The sequence below is a fragment of the Piliocolobus tephrosceles genome, chromosome 7, assembly GCF_002776525.5.
Source record: "Piliocolobus tephrosceles isolate RC106 chromosome 7, ASM277652v3, whole genome shotgun sequence".
In the NCBI taxonomy this organism is placed as follows: Eukaryota; Metazoa; Chordata; class Mammalia; order Primates; family Cercopithecidae; genus Piliocolobus; species Piliocolobus tephrosceles.
The window spans coordinates 141,728,461-141,752,364 of record NC_045440.1 but is presented as its reverse complement, the minus strand read 5'-3'; the positions used below and the strand labels follow the sequence as shown (position 1 = coordinate 141,752,364).

Genomic DNA, 23,904 nt, shown 5'->3' with positions numbered 1-23,904 from the left:
TGCTATGAAGAAATACCCAAGGCTGGGTAATTAATAAAGAAAAGAGGTTTAATGGACTCACAGTTCTGCTGGGCTTAGGTAGCCTCAGGAAACTTACAATCATGGTGGAAGGGGAAGCAAACATGTCCTTCTTCACATGGCGGCAGCAAGGAGAAGTGCTGAGCAAATCGGGGAAAGCCCCTTATAAAACCATCAGATCTCATCTGAGAACTCACTCACTGCAGGAGAACAGCATGGAGGTAACCACCCCCATGATTCAATTACCTCTCACTGGGTCCCTCCCACAACATGTGGGTATTACAAAAACTACAATTCAAGATGAGATTTGGGTGAGGACACAGCAAAATCATATCAGCAGGCTTCACTCGTATTTTATAATGGGGTCCCTGATACTATCCTAATGAGAATTTGGGAATCAGAAATCTTAGTAAAATGTTTAACCTTCCGACAGAAAAAGTCTTGCAAGTTTGTCTGCAGCAACCTTGGTGGAGTGAAACACAGATAGAAATTCACAGTAAGGGCTAGATTTCTCCAGGGATGGGGGTAAAAATAGAACTGTCTTCTGTCTTCTGGATTTTGCAGGAAGAACTTCTATCAGTTGGATCACAGCAGCTGGAAATAAAGGGAACCCTTTAAGCTTGTGGGAAATGCCTGTCAAATAGGGCAAGAACTAACTTTTCCAGAAAAGCAGTTAAATCCAATTATCATGAAACAGGTGTGAAATTAACATTTAACCTCCAAAACCCCTTAGCCTTCACTAAAACAAGCTGAAGCAAAGAATCCATTTTTAACTCCCAAATGGATATGATTGGATTTCACTTGAGGGATTCAGATCCACCAGAAAAGCTAATTAAGACCACCCTTAAGTAAATAACAAGTTATTTTAGTAATTAATCTGCAGTCTGTCCAGTGAATGTGCCAGGAGTATCCACATACACACTTTCTACTTTTCTTCTGGAATGTTCCTTTTATCCATCTTCCAGGTAAATTATAGAGTTTCTTCAACTTGCAATTCAAAAGAAATCAGAGCAATGATTCTATTTTATTATATGTGTGGTATTAGCAACAGATAGCTCCTAGCATTGATGGAAGCCTTGCTGCTTGCCAGACCCTGTACTGGAAGCTGCCCCTAGCTTATCCCATGCGACCCCCACAACCACCAAATGGCTAGGGTGCTGGTCTCAAACCTTCTGACAGGAAGCAGCAGAGGTAGGGAGATTAAAAACTTGCCTTAGGTCACACAGCCTTTAGGGAGTTGAACCCTGAGAGGCTGGCTTTATTTTCCCCTCACTGATTGGCCATACTCTGAGGATCATCTCTAGACACATTCTCTTTTTTCTATTATGATTATACTTTAAGTTCTAGGGTACATGTGCATAACATGCAGGTTTGTTACATATGTATACTTGGGCCATGTTGGTGTGCTGCACCCATCAACTCGTCAGCACCCATCAACTCATCATTTACATCACGTATAACTCCCAATGCAATCCCTCCCTCCTCCCCCCTCCCCATAATAGGCCCCAGTGTGTGATGTTCCCCTTCCCAAGTCCAAGTGATCTCATTGTTCAGTTCCCACCTATGAGTGAGAACATGCGGTGTTTGGTTTTCTGTTCTTGCGATAGTTTGCTGAGAATGGTGGTTTCCAGCTGCATCCATGTCCCTACAAAGGACACAAACTCACCCTTTTTTATGGCTGCATAGTATTCCATGGTATATATGTGCCACATTTTCTTAATCCAGTCTGTCACTGATGGACATTTGGGTTGGTTCCAAGTCTTTGCTATTGTGAATAGTGCTGCAATGAACATACATGTGCATGTATCTTTATAGCAGCATGATTTATAATCCTTTGGGTATATACCCAGTAATGGCATGGCTGGGTCATATGGTACTTCTAGTTCTAGATTCTTGAGGAATCGCCATACTGTTTTCCATAATGGTTGAACTAGTTTACAATCCCACCAACAGTGTAAAAGTGTTCCTATTTCTCCACATCCTCTCCAGCACCTGTTGTTTCCTGACTTTTTAATGATTGCCATTCTAACTTGGTGTGAGACAGTATCTCATTGTGGTTTTGATTTGCATTTCTCTGATGGCCAGTGATGACAAGCATTTTTTCGTGTGTCTGTTGGCTGTATGCATGTTTTCTTTTGAGAAATATCTGTTCATATCCCTTGCCCACTTTTTGATGGGGTTGTTTGTTTTTTTCTTGTATATTTGTTTGAGTTCTTTGTAGATTCTGAATATTAGCCCTTTGTCAGATGAGTAGATTGCAAAAATGTTCTCCCATTCTGTAGGTTGCCTGTTCACTCTGATGGTAGTTTCTTTTGCTGTGCAGAAGCTCTTTCATTTAATTAGATCCCATTTGTCAATTTTGGCTTTTGTTGCCGTTGCTTTTGGTGTTTTAGACATGAAGTCCTTGCCCATGCCTATGTCCTGAATGGTATTCTTTTCACCTCGTTTGCCTCAGAAATTGCTCTCCTGCACACACTGGCCTGAGTTTTCCTGCATTGTATTACATCTATTGGTTTCCTTTGCTCTCTAGACAAATGTCTTTAAGGTGAAGGCTGTGCCTTAATCATCTTATCATCCTAGCACCTAACCCGCTGCCTGGCATATGGTATGGGCCTAATAAATATTTGAATAAATGAATTAAACAGAAATATAATGCTAAATTTATTTTCCTGTCAATATTTTAAGCAGGAACCTGGATCTCTTGGATTAAGCCCTTCCACAAATGTTTCTTAAGCACTCATAGTGAAGATGGTGAAGATATCACCTGGGGCTATTTATTGTCAAGACTCTCTTTGCCATCAGAGACTTTAAATTTTACTGAGGGACTAAAACCTGCCTAGAATATGGTATCCACAATATGACAAAACATCCATTAGAAAAGAAATTGAATAGAAGAGATCTAAAAAAGAATACGTGAATGAGTAAACATTACTGGTATATCAATTGATGAAAATCAAACAGGTAAAGATAGAGGAAGATGATCATAAACTCAAATATGATAAATTTGAATAATCACACATCTTTTCCTAATCTCCTTTGATCCTGACATTGATCATTGCCATCACATGTCCATTAATCTTTGGATTGCAGAGCTGGGCAGGAACTGCACATTTGTGAGCTGAGCAGGTTATGGTCTTCCCAATTAGCATTGACACAGCGAGTGCTTTCTGGCTTATGACAGTCTTTGACATCGTATTAGACTCTTGTGTGGATCATGGAGGAAGATGGTTTATGCTTTTCCACAGAAGAAAAGAGGTCCAGGGAGTGGTGCGAGGGGGTGGAAGGAGCAGTGAGTGACAGGACTCAGACCTTGTCCGGTCAGAGTTGTCCCTGAAACTTCCGGAGCCCATGCCACCTTCCCCTCTAGTGATATAAGCTTGGAGCTCTGCTTCAGTGTTTCTTACAGGTATGTTGTTGGTATTCAGGGTGGGCATTTGCATGCACACATTGTAGGATGTGTATCATCTTTGACTTTCAAGCTTACATGCCAGTTATACCCTCTTTATTATCAAGACATCCACAAATGTCACATTCAAACACCTCCTGGGGGTGAACTACTCCTAAATGACTTATCCCAAAGGCTTCACAGGAACACCCCTCAAAGGGGCTGAGTTAATGGCACCATCACTTTCTTTACCTCCTTTTTCACCCTTTCAATTATCTTTCATTTAGTTTTACTCGTCCAGGAAGAGGCTCCTGGCTTGGTAAAGGTGGCCCAGACACCGGACAAGAACAGTCTATCATTTCTCTGGAAAACTTGGTCTTTGGAGCTGGATACTGCAAGCCGACTTCCTCAGAGGTAAGGCCTGCGTGGGGCAGTTGCTTCAAAACTTTCAAACTTTACTTTGCAGAGTGTATGTTCTGTGAGATTCATGCTTCTTTGAAACATCCCCTTCAGAGATTTTTGCTAATTTAACCCTTCGTTTCACCATCTTCCCACCTCTTCTTTTTATCACTACAAGCTCTATCAGGAATATTTCTAAGGCCAAGCCCTGGGATAGATACAAGGAGTATGGTCTTCATATGATACTTCTTATATGTGGTCTCTTGGAAGAATGTGGTTCTCTGTCGGTCAGGAGGCTGTGCTGTGAGGGGGCCACTCAGACTATGTGATAACATTGAAAGCCATGCCTGCCTTCAAAACCTGGCTCCCACTTTCATTTGTGCACTCTCTGAACATCAGTTTTCCCACCTGTAGAGTGGGCGCCCCAATAGCTAATAATCTCATGAAGTGTTATATGTACCCAAATGTTGTAATGAATGTAAAGTTCCTAGCCCGGTATCCAGTACTCACTAGCTGCTGACTATACATATCCTGTCCTTCTCCTTGTTCTTTTATCCCAAGAAACATCACTTACTCTTCTGTGATGTGCAGCGCTTTAACTACACAGGGTATAATTCTGCTCATATTTCTCCTGAGCCAGCGTGTGCTGTGTTTTTATTAGTGGCCTACTCATAAATAACCAGCCTGTATTGTTCAGGATTCTCCAGAGAAACAGGACCAATACAGCCCATAGGATACACACACACACACACACACACACACACACACACACACACACACACACACACACAGAGAGAGAGAGAAATTTATCATAAGTAATTGATTCACATGATTTTGAAGGCTGAGACGCCCCGAAATCTTCAGTCAGCAAGCTGGAGACCCAAGAGTGCAGATGGTATCATTCCAGTGCAAGGCTAAAGGCCTCAGAACCAGGAAAGCTAGTGTTATAAGGCCCATTCCAAGTCCAAGTCCAAAGGCAGGAGAAAACTGATGTCCCAGATCAAAGACAATAAATAAGAGACAGTTTTCTCTTACTCAGTCTTTTCGTTCTACTCAGGCCCTCAGTGGATGGGGTGAGGCCCGTTCATGTTGGAGAGGGCTATCTGTTTTATTCAACTGACCAGTTCATCCAGACATACCCTCACAGGCTTCCCCAGAATAATGTTTGACCAAACATCTGGGTGCCTTGTGGTCCAAGTAAATTGACACATAAAAGTAACCATCACACTAACAGTAACCATCACTCCTAATTTCTGAGTAGCCCACATTATAAGTGTGATAAACTGTCCATGCCCAGTCAGCCCCACAAAAGAGGTGCTCTATCCTCGTAGACAGTCAGGCTCTGTGCACAGACTGTTCAGAATATTAGGTAGTGCATTCAGCTGGCTCCCCCGTGATATCATCTTTGCTAGCTCTGAGACCCAGCCAGGAGGTCTGGTGGCAAAAACTGCCCAAGTCATGTCTTCATCTGGTCCAAGCTGCTGTGTCACACGATTTTATGGTCCTGAGAAGCAAAGAAAAGAGTTGTCAAGAGCCTGCTGAGAGGACCTGAAGCCAGAAAGGGGTTCTATGCGATGGAAGGAGCAGATTTTAGAGCCAAATAAGACCAGTTCCAGGGTAGACTCCAGTGACTTGTAGATACAGAACTTCAGTCAACCACTGAGCTTCTCAGAACCTGACATCCTTAGCGCTGATGTAGGGCCCAGCAGATAGAAACTGAATGAGTAAGAAAACGAGTGGAAACCAGTGAGCCCTGTAGCATGTCGTTGGACTATCCCTGCTGCGGGTCTTTTGCACCAGGACCATCACTGAGGCAGAGCTCCCCATGGTCGGCTGAAGCCTTTGCAGTGACTAAATCACAGTTCAGCTTCTCCCTATATCCAGCCTTCCTTCCTTCAGCCCCCATGTGGGCTGGCACCTAGAGTTTCAGTAGACCCCATGTGGAGACTGAAGAGCCTCAGAGCCAGGGCTGGCCCTCAAAACCTCAGTAATCTACTGCCTGAAAATCATCCACTCAAACTCTGTTTTCCAGGGAATGTGGCCTGGGGCGTTAGGGGATGTCATTGGTCACAGATCAATTCGAAACACTTTCAACACTCATCTCCCAAGCCAAGGAAGGGCCTTTGCTGAGGCTGCCACAGGGGCTTATGAAGATGATTACAAGAAGGTTTCTGTCCTGAAGGACTCTGATGTGCAACTCCCTGCACACCCTCCAAGGCCTTGTTAGATGCCACCGCTAATGTGAAAGTACTCTCTGATTTTTAAAAAAGAAATACTTTCTCTTCAATTCTCTAGGCATTTCTGTCCCTCCTCCACTGGGCTCTGAGTGGCTGGGAATAGAAACCTCCTCATTCAGCTCCTCATCCCTAGGGCCAACACCATGCCCACCATACTTAGTGCTCAATAAAAGTGTGGGGAATGAATGATACAAATGTGTGAATCATGTTCATGTAGGAAGCTGAGCGGCAAGACACTGAGGCCACACAGACCATCCATTGCTTCACACGGCAGGGGCCAGTAACAGGCTGCAGGAGGCGGCTGTGGAACGAGGGGCATCTCCGCTGATGTGTGCGTGCCCAGCTCAGAACGTTAGACCTGGGATGGGATGGGATGGAATGGGACACATGATAGACTGTTTCAGTCCACCAGACTCTATTACAGATGACACATCTGAGCATGGCCCAGCTAAATTTCTATCTCTGAGACTGTCACGATATGGTAGAAAGCAGACTCTGGTTACAAATGCCTGCTATGGTAAATGCTATGTGACTTGGGGGAACTCATTCACTCTTGTGGAAACTTAGTTTTCTTAACTGTGAAATGGGATCACTCTACCTTCTAGGGAGGATTTCAGAAGTTAATGTGTGTAAAAACACCACAGAGATAGACTTAGGCCCTTGATACAGTATAACATTTCTTTTTATTTCTCTTCTTGGCTATTTTTGGGGATGTGTGTCAAAGCAGACATCCCTGTCTTTTACCAGAGTCAGATAAAATGGTTTATTTGTGAGTGCTTAGCTTTGAACTTGCTCACGGAGTTGAGCTCAATGGGTTATTTTCAGGACTTGATTCTTTTCCTGTGCATTTTCCATTTGATTCCCATCCAATTATGCAGATTCAGTGCTGTGCACCCACCCTGTGCCTTCCCACCAGAGAAGTGCTGCCAAGCAAAGAATAAAATCCACTCCTTCCACCTCCCCTGGGAGCTGTGTATCCAAATCCCTGAGAAGCCCAGCACATTAACAAATAACACTGGAATCCGCACAGATTGCAGCATCAGCTGGAAGGATTAGAGAACAGGTGCTCCCTTCAAAATAAGCCTTTCCTTGCAGAGACATTTGCAAAACTGGAGTTTCATAGCAAAACGAGCTGGTTGGCATAAAAAATCACAGGGAGGTGAGGGTTGCTGCGACAGGCCGTATCTTTTTCTCATTAGCCCTGGCCCCTCTCCCCTCGTGGCCTCTGTTCTTTCCTGCAGCACCTTTGACATCTAGACATTCCACATTTAGAGTGGGTGGAGCAAGTACTTATATTCCCTCTGCATCTGAAACCAGCAGCTTCACGCTAGGGGAATTATTTACCCTCTTTGACTCATGGCTTATCTGTCAAAGGAGATACTAACTAATGCCTGGCTCACAGGGTGCTGAGAAGATTAAATGAAATAAGCCTATAAAGGCCTTGCGCATACAGCCTGACGCAAACATGCCCAGTAAAAACCTCCTGCTGATATTATTTTTTCTGTTATTTATCCACATAATTAAATCGAATGTTACTCCAAGAGCTCCAATGCAGCCTTGTGGTGAGACATTGAGTGAAGAGTCTGCCATGTGGTTTTCCTCAGTGCCAACCTGCTGTGTGACATTGAGCCAGGCACCTACCCTTTCTGGGTCTCAGTTTCTCAAGGTATAGAGAGAGAATTGGATATGATCATCCCGGAGGCCTCCTTTAGCCCTTTGTGTGCTGTTTTTACTGTGATATCCCTGACACTGCCTGGTCCAGTTGGGGGCAGTTGGCACATGCTCGTGTTACTTTCTCCCGAGTAACAGAACCAATAAGTTGTACGTGTGTGTGAATGTGTTTGTGCGTGTATATTTTAAGATTTTAAGAAATTGGGTCACGCACTTGTGGAGGCTGGCACGTCTAAAGTCTGCAGGGTAGGCTGGCAGGCTGGAGACCCAGGGAAGAGTTGCCATCCAAGTCTGAATGTAGTCTGCTGGCAGAATTTCTTTTTCTTCGGGGAAAGTCAGTCTTTTTCTACTGAAAGGTCTTCAACTGACTGAACAGGGCCCACCCATACGACCGAGGGTTATCTGCTGTACTCAAAGTCTAATGATTTAAATATTAATTTCCTCTAAAAGATACCTTCACAGAAACATCTATAATGTTGGGCCGAATACCTGGGTTTTGTGACCTGACCAGGTTGAGACATAAACAGCCATCACAGCTGGCGAATGCTCAGGCTCTGACAGACTGTCATTAAAGATCAAGGATTCAGGCTGGGTGTGGTGGCTCACGCCTGTAGTCCCAGCACTTTGGGAGGCCGAGGCAGGCAGATCACCTAAGGCCAGGAGTTCAAGACCAGCCTGGCCAACATGGAGAAACCCTGTCTCTACTAAAAATACAAAAATTAGCTGAGTGTGTTAGTGGGCATCTGTAATCCCAGCTATTCAGGAGGCTGAGGCAGGAGAATCACTTGAACCCTGGAGGCGGAGGTTGCAGTGAGCCGAGATCGTACCACTGAACTCTAGCCTGGGTGACAGAGTGAAATTCTGTCTCCAAAAAAAAAAAAAAAAAAAAAAAAAAAAACCAAGGATCCAGTTATTCAGAGTGAGGTGCAACCTGTTCTTCCCCAAGGAAGGCTGCACACCCCTTTTCTTTTCACTGACATAAGGAGGGCTGTTCGTTCATCCAAGGGAGGAATGGCAGCCTAGTGGGGAGACACGGACTTTAGGGAGATTTCTTTGTCTTCAGACCTCCATTTCCTTGGGCAGGGGCTTTAGTACACGCGCTCATTTATTCATCAGCCATTTATTTAGCGCCTACTGTGTGCTAGGATCTATGAGCTACAGGGGCTAAGACAATGAATAAAAACTCAGTGCCAACCCTTAATGGATCTTGTGAGTCATTCACCATGTTGTACATGAAACAAAGGAATAATAGAAAATTACACATTTCACAATAGTGTGAAAAGTGTGTTACTGATCATTTCAAATCATGTTTTTGAGCATCTACTTTACATCAAATATGCTGGTAAGCCACTTATGTGCACGGACTCCTTCAATTCACAGAATGGCCCTTTCATATTTTCTTTTACAAATGAAAACATTGAAACTGGGAGAGGTTAAGTATGTTACTGCAGCCACACAGCTGAGCTGGGACCAAGCTGTAGTTTTAAATCAGTGAGCCTGATGCCATCTCCTCATCCCCATCATTAACCATGATGTGAATGTTTAACCAAAGAAGGTTGTGATACCTTTTGTCCTTCTTTGGAAGGACATGATAATATTCTAGTGTGTATGTGGGGATGTGTGTATGTGTGTGTGTGTGCGTGCGCGCGTGTGTGTGTGTTCTTTATCCATTTATTCATTGATGAGCATTTAAGTTGTTTCCCTATTTTGGCTTTTGTGAATAATGTGCCAATGAACATGGAAGTGTCGAATTCCCTTGGAAATCCTGATTTCAGATATTTTGGATATATATCCAGAAGTGGGACTCTAGACTCTAAGCTCCACCAGAGCAGGGTGTGTTTCGGATTTATTTACCTATGTATGCCTGGCACATGACTCATGGCCACGAAGCCTTTGTTGAGTAAATGAGTGTTGGATGCCTTGGAATCTGAGAACATCTGAACGCAGAAGAACAAAAGCACTTAGAGTGTCAGGCATTTGACTTTCCCAACAGGCCTGTTTCCAGCCTGCACACTGAGCCTCCCAGTTCCTTGGCTCACCCGTGGAGATCATAAGTTCGGCCCTGCGGGGAGGGTGTTCTGCTGGAGCAGCTTTCTCTGAGATGAGTGTGCTGGCCAACAAAGTGAAATCCCCCTTCCTTTGTTTTACTTTGAAGATGGTTTCCCAGACAGAGGAATGCATGTCATTGAGAAAACGTACAAGGTTGCCACTCTGAAGCTGTCTTTAAGTCGAATTGCAGAGAATTGTAGAACAATATCTTCCTCAAAGTGAGTAATGCTCACACTGGACAAGAGGATGTGCTTAGCTTTATAAGGCTCCTTCCATGCCGAGCCTTGTGCCGTGACAACCCCTTCTCCTCTGATGGGAGGTGTGTGTCTGGCAGGGCAGGGTGGGGAGGGGGAACTGAGGCACAGAGCTGCCTCTCAGGCAGAAATCTTATTTCTCCTACATAGGCTCTTCTTTTTATTCTCTTATACCCATTTCTATTGGATTCTTTGCACTTTGCCCTTGCTTTGAATATGCCCTTGCTTGTTATTGTGAACACCCTCATATTCTTTTCATGAGGACGTAGAGTCACATATGTAAGACACAGACATGCATAATTATCATTAAACATGTCATTATGTTGTCTCTGGACAGTGACATCTCTTTGAGCAAAGATGCTGCCATTGGTTTATTCACTAATCAAACATTAATCAAGCATTAACTCTGTCCCAGGCACTGTGTAAGGGGTTCGTGATGCAGCAACGGAAATGGCAGTCTTCACCTGAGCCTGGTGTAGCATATTCATTTCTAGAGCCCTCAGTGCCCATTAGTTTCTGACATATTGTGGGTGCTCAGTTAGTGCTGAATCAGTGAGGTGAGGAGATAGAGACTTATATCTTCTTATATCTACAATAAGTGGCCACAGTAGATGTAGCCAGGTCTACAGTACTAGCTAGGGTCTACAGTACTTTTTAAGGACCAAAGGAATGTTTTAATTTCTTTTAAAATCAGAAAATAATAAGGACTGTGATCCAGTCTGAATTATATTCACCTTCATACAAACAGGTGCAAAACTGTAATTTTAAATACTTGTTTTATGGATGAAGAAGGCCTATGAAGGCAAAGGTGCCTGGGGCCCACAAAAGTCATAATTCAGTTCTGAGAGCAATTATTATTATCCCTCATTATCATCTCTTGATTATAGACATAGAAAAATTGAGCCCAGTGAGCCTAGGGACTTCCCCAAGACTTGAAGATGTGAACCTAGAACTCAGTCCTCTCTGGCCCCAGGCTATGCTAACACTCATTGTGGCAGCATGTCTTCCTGCACACGGAGTGTGCCACAAGGACATTTGTACACCGATAAAGTAGCTGAATGCAAGAGGTACCGCTGTTTGACATTTGTGAATAATATGCTTTAAGGTTAACTACCTAGAGAAGGACCAAAGTTACCAGAAAAAAAATGTCTTTCAGGCTCATCCCTGTGGTTACATGTGGCAGGATTTCATTCTTTATTAAGACAGAATGATATTCCAGTGTGTATGTGTATACAGATACATTTTTCTTCATCCATTCATTCATTGATAGACATGTAAGTTGTTTCCATATCTTAGCTATTGTGAATGACGCTGCAATGAACAAGTGAGTGCAGATTTCTCTTGGAGATTCTGATTTCAAATGTTTTGGATATATATTCAGAAATTGGATTTCTGGATCACATAATAATTATATTTTTAGCATTTTGAGAAGCCACCATATTGTTTTTCATAGTGGCTGCACTATTCTACATTTCTATCAATGTTGTACAACGATTCAAGTTTCTCCATGTTCTTGTCAACACTTATCTTTCATACTGTTGTCAACACTTATCTTTCTTTTACAAGATAACTGTTGACAAGTTTAATTCATTTAACTCTTTTAATGCAAAAGTCAACAGTATTGCTTACTTATACACCATCCTTTTTATTACTGAAAATTGCTTTGTTCCGTCTCATCAGCCTTCTGATGCCTTGCTCCTCACCGGTATTGGTGGGCATGATGAGAGATGTCACGTGGTGACAATGAGGTGTGAAGTGATATCTCATTTTGTTTTTTATTTGCATTTTCTTAATAATTAGTGATGCTGAGTATCATTTCATATGCCCATTTGCCACTTGTATGTCTTCTTTGGATAAATGACTATTCAAGTCCTTTGCCAATTTTAAAAATCAAGTTTATTTATTTATTTGTTGTTGTTATTGTTGTTGTTGAATTATAGGAGTTCCTTATGTTTTTTGGATATTAACCCCTTATTGGATATATGCTTTGCAAATATTTTTCTTCTATTCTTCAGGTTGCATTTTCACTCTGTTGGTTGTTTCCTTTACAGTGCAGACACTTCTTAGTTTTGTGTAGTCCTGGTCATCTATTTTTGCTTTCTTTGCTGTTCATTTGGTGTCATATCCAAGAAATCATTGCCAAGATTAATGTCTTGAAGCATTCCCGTTATGTTTTCTTCTAGGAGTTTTACAGTTTGGGGTCTGACGTTTAAGTGTTTAATCCATTTGAGTTGATTTTTGTATATGGTCTAAGATATTGGTCCAATGTCATTCTTCTGTGTGTGGCTATCCAGTTTTCCCATCATCATTTGTTGCGAAGGCTGTCATTTCCCCATTGTGTGCTCTTAACACCTTATCCAAGATCAGTTGACTGTATATGAGTTGGTTCATTTCTTAGTTTTCTACTATTATGTTAAAACCACTTTACTGAGGTATGAGTGACATAAAACCTGTACGTATTTAGCGTGTACAATTTGGTGAGTTTGGATGGGCTTGTAGTTTGATTCAGTTGGTCTATATATTGCTTTTATACCTTTACCATATGTTTTAATTACTATAGCTCTGCAATATATTTTGAAATCAGGAAATGTGATGCCTGCAGCTTTGTACTTCTTTCTCAAGTTTGCTTTGGCTATTTGAGATCATTTGTAGTTCCATATGAATTTTAGGACTATGCTCAGTGACATCAACTAGTCACAGAACAACAAATACTACAGGATTCCATTCATATGAGGTATCTAATATAGTCAAGCTCATAGAAAAAGATAGTATAATAGTGGTTGACAGTGGTGAGGGGGAAAGTGGGAGGTTGCTGTTCAATGAGTATAAAATTTTACTTATGTGAGATAGATAAATTCTAGATATCTGCTATACAACATTGTGCCTATATTAAAAATACTGTGTTGAATACTTACAATTTTGTTTAGAGGATAGATTTCAAATTAAAAGTTTTTACTAGAATTTTAAAAAGTGAAATAAAAAATAATTTACCAAGAAAACATAAAAACACAAGTTAAAGAAAAAACCTTTTATGGTTAAAAAAGGTATTTCATAACTTCTACTATTTTAAGAATTAAGATTGCAAGCACTTTTGCATTTTCCCCCATTAAAATTATAAAACTTTAAAATTTATCTTTTAAATGATTGTTTGATTTAATAAAATCCTGCCAGATAAATATAAGTTGCTATATCATATACACACTAAGGGGGGCTTTGAGTAAATGGTGCATTACGTCAATCTGCATATTAACCCATCATATTTCCACAGGTCGTTTTCATGAATCATATAAATCAGTAAAAATGGGCCTTTAATGCAACGGTCTACAGTATTGCTAAGTTGTACACCACCCTTTTCTATTACTGAAAATTGCCTTGTTCCACGTTGTCTGCCTTCTGAATCCTTGCTCCACACCAGTATTTCTGGGCATGATGGAGATGTCACATGGTGACAATGAAGCACTGGAATTCCTTTCCAGGCAGTCCATGACTCCCCCACTGTGTCCTTGGTGCCCAGCATGGCTCACGGTGCATGACAGACATGAAGTAGATACATACTGAGTGAGCACAAGGTGACAGAGAAGCAGGGCATAGAGCAAGAATAGTGGCCTTGGAGTAAGGAAACCTGGTAGGGCTAAGCTTGGGTTTTCCCATGGATTAACTGTGAGAGCTTGAGTGAGCCATCTAACCATTCGGATCCTGTTTCTTCTTCTTTTCTTGATGGGAGGATGAAATCTTCTTAACCTATAAGATTTGTGTGGGACTCAGGAAGGGTAAGGTATTTCCCCTTTGGGAAATCCCTTTCTCCCCACCCTGTCTTTTCTCCTTTCCCCATTCTCCCACCCCGGGATGCTGTGATGGTGACACTACAAACCCATAGACCTTGTAACATAAGTATGTCAGGTAAATTTAGTGAGCATTTATTTATGTTTGGCTCTCTGCTGTATATTTTTAATATGCCTCCTCACACCTTCCTGAATATACTCACATTATATAGTTGAAGAAACTAGAGCTCTAATAACTGAAGCAAATTGGCCAGGATCAGACAGCTGATTCCTGGCAGGGCTGGATGTTACTCCAGATCTGACTGTGTCCAATACTTGTCTTTTGTCCACTTTAAGTCACTTTTCACCTGCTCACCTCCTTTCATCTTCCTGGTAAGTTGGAAGCCATATCTGTCACATTCTGTACCTAGCACAGAGTCATCAGAAATAGGTGCCTCCTTAATAAAAAGTTATATTAGTGTTTGCTCTTTTTTGCAGTTAGTGTAGCTGAGTCTAAGCCATTTATTGTGCACTCATGTGTTGTGGACAATGATTACGTTAAACCTCTCAGGGCTGAGGATGAGTGCGATGGTGGTGAACAAGTCTGCCTGGTCCCTACTGTTTACAAATTAACCATTTAAAAGAATCTCGAGGCCAGCAGCGGTGGCTCACGCCTGTAATCCCAGCACTTTGGGAGGCTGAGGTGGGCAAATCACTTGAGTTCAGGAGTCTGAGACCAGCCTGACCAACATGACAAAACCCTGTCTCTACTAAAATTACTAAAGTTAGCTGGGTGTGGTGGCCTGCACCTGTAGTCCCAGCAGCACTGGGAGGCTGAGGCAGGAGAATTGCTTGAACCCGGTAGGCGGAGGTTGCAGTGAGCTGAGATCGCACCACTACACTCCAGCCTGGGTGACAGAGCGAGACTCCATCTCAAAATAAATAAATACATACATAAATATAAAATAAAATAAAAATAATAAATTAATAAAATAAATTAGAAATTATTGAAAAAGTAACTTCATGTAACCTGTATATGAAAAGCCAAGCAACAAAGCAGATTTTAAAATTTTGAATGTGTTTACTAGAAGAGACCAGAAACAAATAGATTGACAGCCTAATCAGTTTTTTGAAGAAAATTATATTGTCAAAGAAACTATCAACTTGGACTCCAAGAATGTTTGACTCTTTAAGACTGTTATCAACCCTTTGGCTTCTGGTGCTATAGGGCAAGAGGTAGGCTTTAAAAAGCATATAGTCTCCAAAGTGTCATGTTCCCACTGTCTACCTCAGAACAGTCCAAGAAGAATAAGAATAATGGTGAACAGCCTCTTAGAAGGAGACCCAGTGGGCACAGCTCACATGAGTCCAGGGGCGTGGACAAAGGAATTCCAATCAGTAGCAGAATTTGTGTCTAACCATGAGTCCGTTCCCAGCTCCAGCTAGAGGGCTTTCAATTTGCCTGCCCAGCAGCATTTGAGAACTATTGTAGCCCCATGGCTGCTACAAGTCAGGCTTTTCTCCATTCCTCCTAATGGGAGTAATTTTGTCAGTTATCCTCTTATTTTTCTAATATTGTACATTCTGAAGGGTAGTGAATTTATATCTACAGGTCTTAGGTTGTTGGACGTAAAAGAGTCACATCCAGACCTAATGCCAACACCAGCACCCATCACTCAGGGATTCTGCAGTTTCAGTATGAAGCTGGGACTTCATGAGCCTAGGGCTGTTTCCCTTGAAAGTGGTTACTCTAGATGTGGAAAGAAGAGTGAAATAGATTGTGGCTGATCAGAATGACCATGATGGCAGAGATTGGCTATGTTCCCATTTGATCTTTACATGCACAATTGAAGACCCATTTTTGAGCCTTTCTTATAGTTGGTTTGGGGCCATGTGTTTGGACTCTAGCCAGTGGATGCGTATCTCATCCCTGAGAAATATTTTATGTGCTAGTCTCCACCCCCTTCTGTGGTGCCTTTGTAAGGTGATATGGTTTGGTTCTGTGTCTGCATCCAAACCTCACTTTGAATTGTAATAATCCCAAAGTGTCAAGGACAGGTCCAGTTGGAGATAATTGACCCATGGGCGGGGTGGGGAGGAAGGGGCAGGAGGACGGGTCCAGGTGGAGATAATTGACCCATGGGGGCGGCTTCCTCCATACTGTTCTTGTGTTAGTGAATGAGTGCTCATGAGAGCTGATGGTTTTATAAGGGTCTTCCCCATTCTCTCAGCACTCATTCTCTCTCCTGTCACCCTGTGAAGAGGTGTGTTTTGCCATGATTGTAAGTTTCTTGAGGCCTCCCCAGCCATTGAAACTGGGAGTCGATTAAACCTCTTTCCTTTCTTGATTACTCAGTCTTGGGCAGTTCTTTATAGCAGCATGAGAGCAGACTAATACAGAAGGTGTGTGTTAAGGTGGCAGCATCACAAAATGGAAGGGCTGAAACACTGACTTTCCACAGTGATAACTCAGCTTTTATGTTGTTACCCACTGAGAGTTTAGGGTTGTTTGCTACTTCAGCACTGTCTTACCTACTCTGACTATAACTATGGGTCTCTGGGGAAAGGCACACTAGATGGAAGGACCATATTTATTGAAGGCTGGGTGTCTGACGTGCAAGACATCATTAACATTTGTATTATGGTCTTGAGATTGTGTACACTTTGTGAGCTTTAGTGGGAGATGGGTCAGATCATAGAAGGTGTCCAGTGCCAGGCCCAGACACCCTTGGAGATGATTCTTTCAAACTCAGTTTCTAGCGGGCCCCATGAAAAAGGTGCCAAAGAGGAGGACACAGCAGGGGCAATGCATGGAAGGAAGATGCAATGGTGTGAACCCCATGAAACTCCTTAAATGACTTCCCCTAGTGATGAGGACAGCCAGAAACTGACCAAACAGCATTGTGCTGACAGCATTGCCGATTTCCGTGTGAGTGTGGTGTGCACATGCACACACGTGTGAGTGTTCATATAGGGAAACACGGGCACTTTGCAGGAGGGATAAAGCAGTCAACAGAAAAGCAGCTGTGCTCTGTTTGGAACCCAATCAGCAGACTAACAGGACGCTTTACACCTATTTACTGGATACCCCTGCTGCTCTGTCCTCAGTCTGAAATTGTAGCTGGCCCAGAAAGAACAGATGCTGCAGCTGGATGGCTGAAGAGAATCCTGGGAACCAGGGAGACATCAGGGCCTTGTGCTGTAATGCAGCCAGCACTTGCAAGCCTTGCTGTCCTCTTCCTTTTCCTAAGTCCCATGCTGGCCTGATGGTACTGCTTGAGAGGCTTCAGAGGAAGAAAAGTCAATTCCGAAGAGCAACCAGAAGCTGTGGAGGTATATGACATATGCTCCCAGTAAGCCGGCTCAGGGGAGTCTGTCATTCAGCTCAGCCTGTGAAACCTACCTTGTCAAACACGGGTCCGCTCCCTGCCAACATATGTCCCTCAACTCCATAGCCTCAAATATCTCCGTGTATTCTTTAACATAAAAATAAACATCAGAAGTCCAACAAATGTGCACTTCTTAGCAGTTCATGAGTGATAAACAACTTTGAATATGGTACTGGGGAATAGGCAGAAAGCACCTGCTCCTGCAGCTGGGGGTGATGCAATAGTTATTAACCAGGAGTGCACATCCAAGTCTTCTGGAGAGTATTTTTTAAATTACGCATACCTCAGCTCTACACCTAAAGATTCCGATTCAGCCCAGCTAGAGTGAAGTTTGGATAAAAATTCTTACCACCTGATTCTGATGTCTACCCCCAACTGACGTCTCTTGGAATGGCCCAAAAGATATAGACTTGGGAGTCAAACACATAGGTCCAAATTTAGTCCTAGTCGCTCTAGTCCTTGATTTCATCATTTAACTTCTTTGAGCCAGAGACAATGCACACATAAAGTGCCCAAGATAGGGTCAGAATGCAGTCACGTGCATGGCTCAGAAACAGATGCTTTTCTGTGTGTATGAAGAAGGCAGGAGAAGCTATAATGTACAACCTGCTGTATATTCTATTAGGTTGCCTTGATAGCAGGATTAAAGAGGTACTACAGAGACATATGACAATAGGCAGTTTTTTTCATTGCAGTTCATCTTGCAATTATGCAAGATGAATACATTCTAGAAATCTGTTGTGCAACATAATGCCTAGCGCTAACAATACTATATTGTACACTTAAAAATTTGTTGAGAGAGCAGATCTCATAGTAAGTGGTCTTATGAGAAGCAACCACCACCACCACAGAAAGAAAAAAAAAGGAGACAAAATTAAAACACACCAGAAAGCACAAGGAAACTTCTAGATGTGATGGATGTGACTGTTTCCTTGATTGGGGTGATGGTGTCATGAACATGCGCATGTGCCCAGACTCACCAAACTGTATACTTTAAGTTTGTGCAGTTTTGGTATGTCAGTTATACCCCTAATAAAGCTATCAATAATAAATGTAAGAAAACAACAGGACTCTCATAGTATGCCAAAGGTAGGAGCAGTTGTATGCCTGGAGTTTTGCTAATTGGAGTGAGAAATTCTGGATCCAAGGCAGGTCCCAGCAGGGCTGGATAGGATCCTATTCATGAATGTCCCTACTAATGTGCCATTGTCAGCTCCCTGGGCTGCCCTTGCTTTGAGGATTCACTTTGTATTTAATTATTTCACTCCCCCACTCTCAAATAGCTGACTCTGTTCTTATTTCCCAGAAAACACTTTTAAAGAGGATTATTGGTTTGACTAGGGCAAAGATGAGCACCCATATTTGAGCAGAGGTTTTAGCAACAGCCATGTCAAAGGTCACTGGACATCCTAGGGATTGGCTGCCCTTAGGTCACGTGTCTGCCCTGATCTGATCAGTTGTGAACTTGGGAGCTGGGGCTACTTGGAAGAGAACATATCTTTCCTGCTGAAGGCAGGACAGTTTGTCGTGGAGCGTGCTCTGGAGAGGCCAGACTCTGTACAGAAAGCTCTGAGTTAGGGCCGGGTGTGGTGGCTCGCACCTGCAATCCCAGCACTTTGGGAAGCCAAGGCGGGCAGATCACTTGAGGTCAGGAGTTTGAAATCAGCCTGGCCAACACTGTGAAACTCCATCCCTACTAAAAACATAAAAATTAGCTGGGCATCCATCTCACACCAGTTAGAATGGCAATCATTAAAAAATCAGGAAACAACAGGTGTTGGAGAGGATGTGGAGAAATAGGAACACTTTTACACTGTTGGTGGGATTGTAAACTAGTTCAACCATTATGGAAAACAGTATGGCAATTCCTCAAGGATCTAGAACTAGATGTACCATATGACCCAGCCATCCCACTACTGGGTATATACCCAAAGGATTATAAATTATTCTACTACAAGGACACATGCACACGTATGTTTATTGCGGCACTATTCACAATAGCAAAGACTTGGAATCAACCCAAATGTCCATCAGTGACAGACTGGATTAAGAAAATATGGCACATATACACCATGGAATACTATGCAGCCATAAAAAAGGATGAGTTTGCGTCCTTTGTAGGGACATGGATGCAGCTGGAAACCATCATTCTTAGCAAACTATCACAAGAAGAGAAAACCAAACACCACATGTTCTCACTCATAGGTGGGAACTGAACAATGAGCTCACTTGGACTCGGGAAGGGGAACATCACACAATGGGGCCTATCATGGGGAGGGGGAAGGGGGGAGGGATTGCATTGGGGAGTTATACCTGATATAAATGACGAATTGATGGGTGCTGACGAGTTGATGGGTGCAGCACACCAACATGGCACATGTATACATATGTAACAAACCTGCATGTTATGCACATGTACCCTAGAACTTAAAGTATAATAAAAAATAAAAAAAAAAATTAGCTGGGCATGGTGGTGCATGCCTGTAATCCCAGCTACTTGGGAGGCTGAGGCAGGAGAATTACTTGAACCCGGGAGGTGGCAGTTGCAGTGAGCTGAGATTGCACTATTGCACTCCAGCCTGGGTGACGGAGTGAGACTCCATCTCAAAAACAAAACAAACACACACAAAAAGCCCTGAGTTACCCAGGCTCTGTGCAACCACAGGGCCTTTGCACATACTGCACCCACTTCCTGGACAACCCCTACTCTTTGGCCTTATTCATCCTTCAGATCAGTTTAAAGGTGAATTCCTTGGGAGAACTTTTCCTGACTCCTAGGTTTGTCAGGTTCCTTTGTCATACATTGTAACAGAATTCTCTTCCTTTCCTTTTGTGCATTTGTCTTAGTTTATAACAGTGACTCTATGCTCTATGAGGGCAGGTGTCATAGATGTTCTTGTTCATCACAGTGTCTCCATGACCTACCATAGTGTTCAACATAAACTAATGCTCGGTACTTGTTTGCAGAATGAATGGAAAAAAAAAATGACATGCGTACACACACAAACACACACGCACACACACACACACGGTAGGTTCCCAGAAAGTTTTCTTTTTTTAGAACTTCAGGGTACTTTATCTGCTAATTTTTCTTGATGACTTGTTATATAGGATAATAATAATGATAAGTTATCCACCTCTAAAATGTGGCTCAAATACTATTTCCTTGCAAAATCTCATGAATTCCAGGTTCCACCAGGCCTCTGTGGAATGAGCATACACCTTTAATATAACTGGAACTTCTTCCTCCCTCCTCTGTGCATAGTATACAGATCTCCTTTACCAGAACCATGCACCACCAACCTGCCAGTTGCTATGAGGGTTGGTGTTGAAAGCTCAGAGCTTCACCTGTCCCTGCTCACAACTCATGACTGCCTGGCACCTGGGTGTGAGAGACTGCCCACCTCTTGTCTCAAGTTTAACCCAATTACTAATAGAAAATACATCCTTGCTTAGCATCTGCCCTGACTTATCTTAGTCCCTCAATCATTTGCTTCCGAAAGCAGTGCCTTATTAAACTATGTGCACCCGAATCTACGTCTCTGACTCTAAGACCATTTGACCTCCAATAGTGTAGGTGTCTATTCTCTGCCCAACCCCTGCACAACACACATACACTTATAGCACTTGAGAATTAAAAAATGTTTTTCTTTTCTTTTACTTTTTTCTTTTATTTTGGCTTAAATAGCAAACATTTATTTCTCACAGTTTTGTAGGCTGAAAAGCCCAAGATCAAGGCGCCCACAAAACCAGTGTCCAGTGAGGGCTCTCTTCCTGGCTTGCAGATGGCTAGCTTCTTGTTGAACATAGCAGAGAGCAGACAGAGATCCATATATTTTCCTCTTTTTTTGTTGTTCCATCTAATTTTCTATTTATTTTTAGTTGACAAATAATAATTGCATATATTTGTGGGATACAGTGTAATTCTTTTGATCTATGTATCCTTTGTACAGATTAAATCAAGCTAATTAACATATCTGATCTGTCACTCACCAACTTATCCTTTACTTTGTGGTAAGAATGTTTAAAATCTATGTTGTAGCAATTTTGAAATATACATTATCATTAACTGTGGTCACCATGCAGTGCAATAGATCACTAAAACTTATTCCTTCAGTCTAATTGAAACTTTGTACCCTTGAACCAATTTGTCCTTTTTTTTTCCATTCCTGCCTTTCCTGTTCTCCCCACCTCTGCCCAGCCAGTGTCTAATAAGCCCCTTTCTATTTTCTGTTTCTACGAGTTTGACTTTTTTTAGATTCCACATATAACTGGGATCATGGAGGATTTATATATTCTGTGTCTGGCCTATTTAATAATGTCCTTCAGGGCATTAACCTCATCATGAGGGTCCCATCCTCATGACCTAATCCAACTCTAATGACCTTCCAAAGGCCTTACCTCTGAATAAGACTTCAACATATGAGCTTTGGGGAGACACAAACGTCAAGTCCATAACATATGCCAACCAGATAATTTTAACTGTTTAGGTGTAGCTACATTGTAATACTGTTCTTCTATGCCAGTTCTTACTCAATGATGGGGAACCTTTAAATGTATCTTTAAAATTGTTTTGGTCTTGATTCTGTCTAGCCCCTCTTGCATTGCCTGTGTGTGTGTGCATGTGTGCATGCATGAATCCTGCTCTGTATTTGATGCTGGATGACTTCCTGCATTGCTCCATCTCAGCTGGACACCTACGCCTTCCTGAATGTGTTAACTACCGAACGCTGTCAATTCTTTGGTCTGCAATTATCAATGTTCTTCAACTGTGGTATTTCCCTAGCTTTAGCATTTTTATCTTTATTTTTTTTTTTCAACTTTTACTTTAGGTTCGGGGGGCACACGTGCAGCTTTGTTACATGGGTACATTGCATGATACTGAGGTTTGTGGTACAGTTGATCCTGTCACCTAAGCACTGAACATAGTATGCAACAGTTAATTTTTCAACCCTTGCCCCCCACCCCACACCTCTAGTAGTTGCCAGTTTCTATTCTTGCCATCTTTATATCCATGTGTACCTAATGTTCAACTCCCACTTAAAAATGAGAATATGTGACATTTCTCTGTTCCTGTGTTAATTTGCTTAGGATAATGGCCTCCAGGTATATCCATGTTGCTGCAAAGAAAATAATTTTGTTATTTTTAATGGCTGCATAGTATTCTAGGTTATATTTGGACCACATGTTCTTTAATCCATCATTGGTGGCATTAGGTTGATTCCATGTCTTTGCTCTTGTGAATAGTGCCACGATGAACACGTGAGTTTAGCACATTTCCGCAATGCTAGTGCACAATGCTCCGAGTAAGATATGTGTCTGTGTTTGTTTAATATTCAATGAAGTTAGAGTCTTGGCCACCTCTACCCTTCAACCCATGCCAAAGGATCCTTAAAAACACATGATCTTTCTCAGTTTCCCCCTTGTTTGTAGGCTGCCTCCTATGCCTGGGATTCCCTTCAGGATCCTCTGTACCTTACGAATTCTTATTGCTCCTACAATACTCTGCACAAGCATTCTTTCCTCCGAAGTCCTAACCTACTTCCCACCCTCTTGCCTGACTCCTGCGTGGTTTAGGAGGTCCTTCTCTGGGACCCAAATATCTTTTTGCTCACTCCTATCATTTCAACTGCTACATTTCATTGTCACTGCTTATTTCCTTGCCAGTCTCTGTAGTCAAGAGCTCCTGGACTACAAGTGTTGGAGGAAGTAGTTTATTCTTCACTGTGCATTTCCAGACTAGCAGGCTTCTCATAAATGGACGCTAGTGGAATAGTCATTGCCACATGGATTTTGTTGTTCTCTCCTGTTTAACCCCATGATAACCGTTAGAGGGAAAGATCACCTTTGACATTTCGGAACAAGAAAACGGAGGTTCAGAAATAGAAACTGTCTGCTCCCGTGTGACACAAGTAGAGAAGCTACAGAAGACCAGCGTGGCAGATAACCCCTAACACCTGTGTACCTAATCTTGGAATCTGAACATGAAAAGGACCCAGTTCACGGCTGGAGGAGGCTCATGTCCCCGACAGTAGCATCCTACACAGCCAGGCCTTGTTCATTCCATTGTCTCAGACCTACCTGCAGCTGCAGAAGGCAATGTGTCTTTCTCCTAAATATAGGATAAAGACTCTCTGAGCTGTCTGTGCTCACAGTTGTCCTAATTGAGAAAATATAATCCATAATTTAAGAATAATTATTCGTTGAGAAGTTAAAAGACTTCTCGTGGGTTGCTTTTCAGAATCTTTTTAAAAAATTCATTTTGTTTTTCTGACTCTTAGGAATATCCTGAACTCAGAATTACAGAAAAAACAAAACAAAACAAAACAGAAAACCTATAAACAAACAAACAAGCAAACAAAAAAAACCCAAAACCCACCACATCTAAATGTTAGTATTCTACTTACTACCTTTTTTCTTTGAGCAAGTTGACGAACCTCTTCAGCCTGGTCAGTAAAATAATGGTTACATTTGTCCCCTTCTTCTTTAATATATTCAGTAACTTTGGGCCACGCTGCTATATTCAATGGGCTGTTTGAATCATCGGTAAAACTGCAGTGAATAAGACAGATGATATCCTGGCTTTGTGGACAGACAGGGCTTTGGTGGGGAAGTTTTTCTTTGGGGAGGGGGCACATATAGAATAAATAGACAATTGCACCGATTAGTTCTGAGCTGCAATTGTGGTAAGAGTTAAGAAGCAGTGGGTAGGCGATTGCTATTCGACCCCCTTTCTGACAT

The 23,904-nt window shown here is 42.3% G+C and overlaps 1 protein-coding gene across 3 annotated transcripts in view; it reads left to right on the top strand.

Annotated features, from left to right (window-relative positions):
- The window catches only part of FAM135B (family with sequence similarity 135 member B), a 354,745-nt gene that overhangs the window by 240,364 nt on the left and 90,477 nt on the right, over positions 1 to 23,904 (top strand). For all 3 annotated transcript variants that reach the window (XM_026454551.1, XM_031935958.1, XM_023192766.2), the window contains exon 7: positions 3,691 to 3,817. In XM_026454551.1, the coding sequence (XP_026310336.1) occupies positions 3,691 to 3,817 (127 nt within the window). The remainder of the gene's footprint in view (positions 1 to 3,690; positions 3,818 to 23,904) is intronic.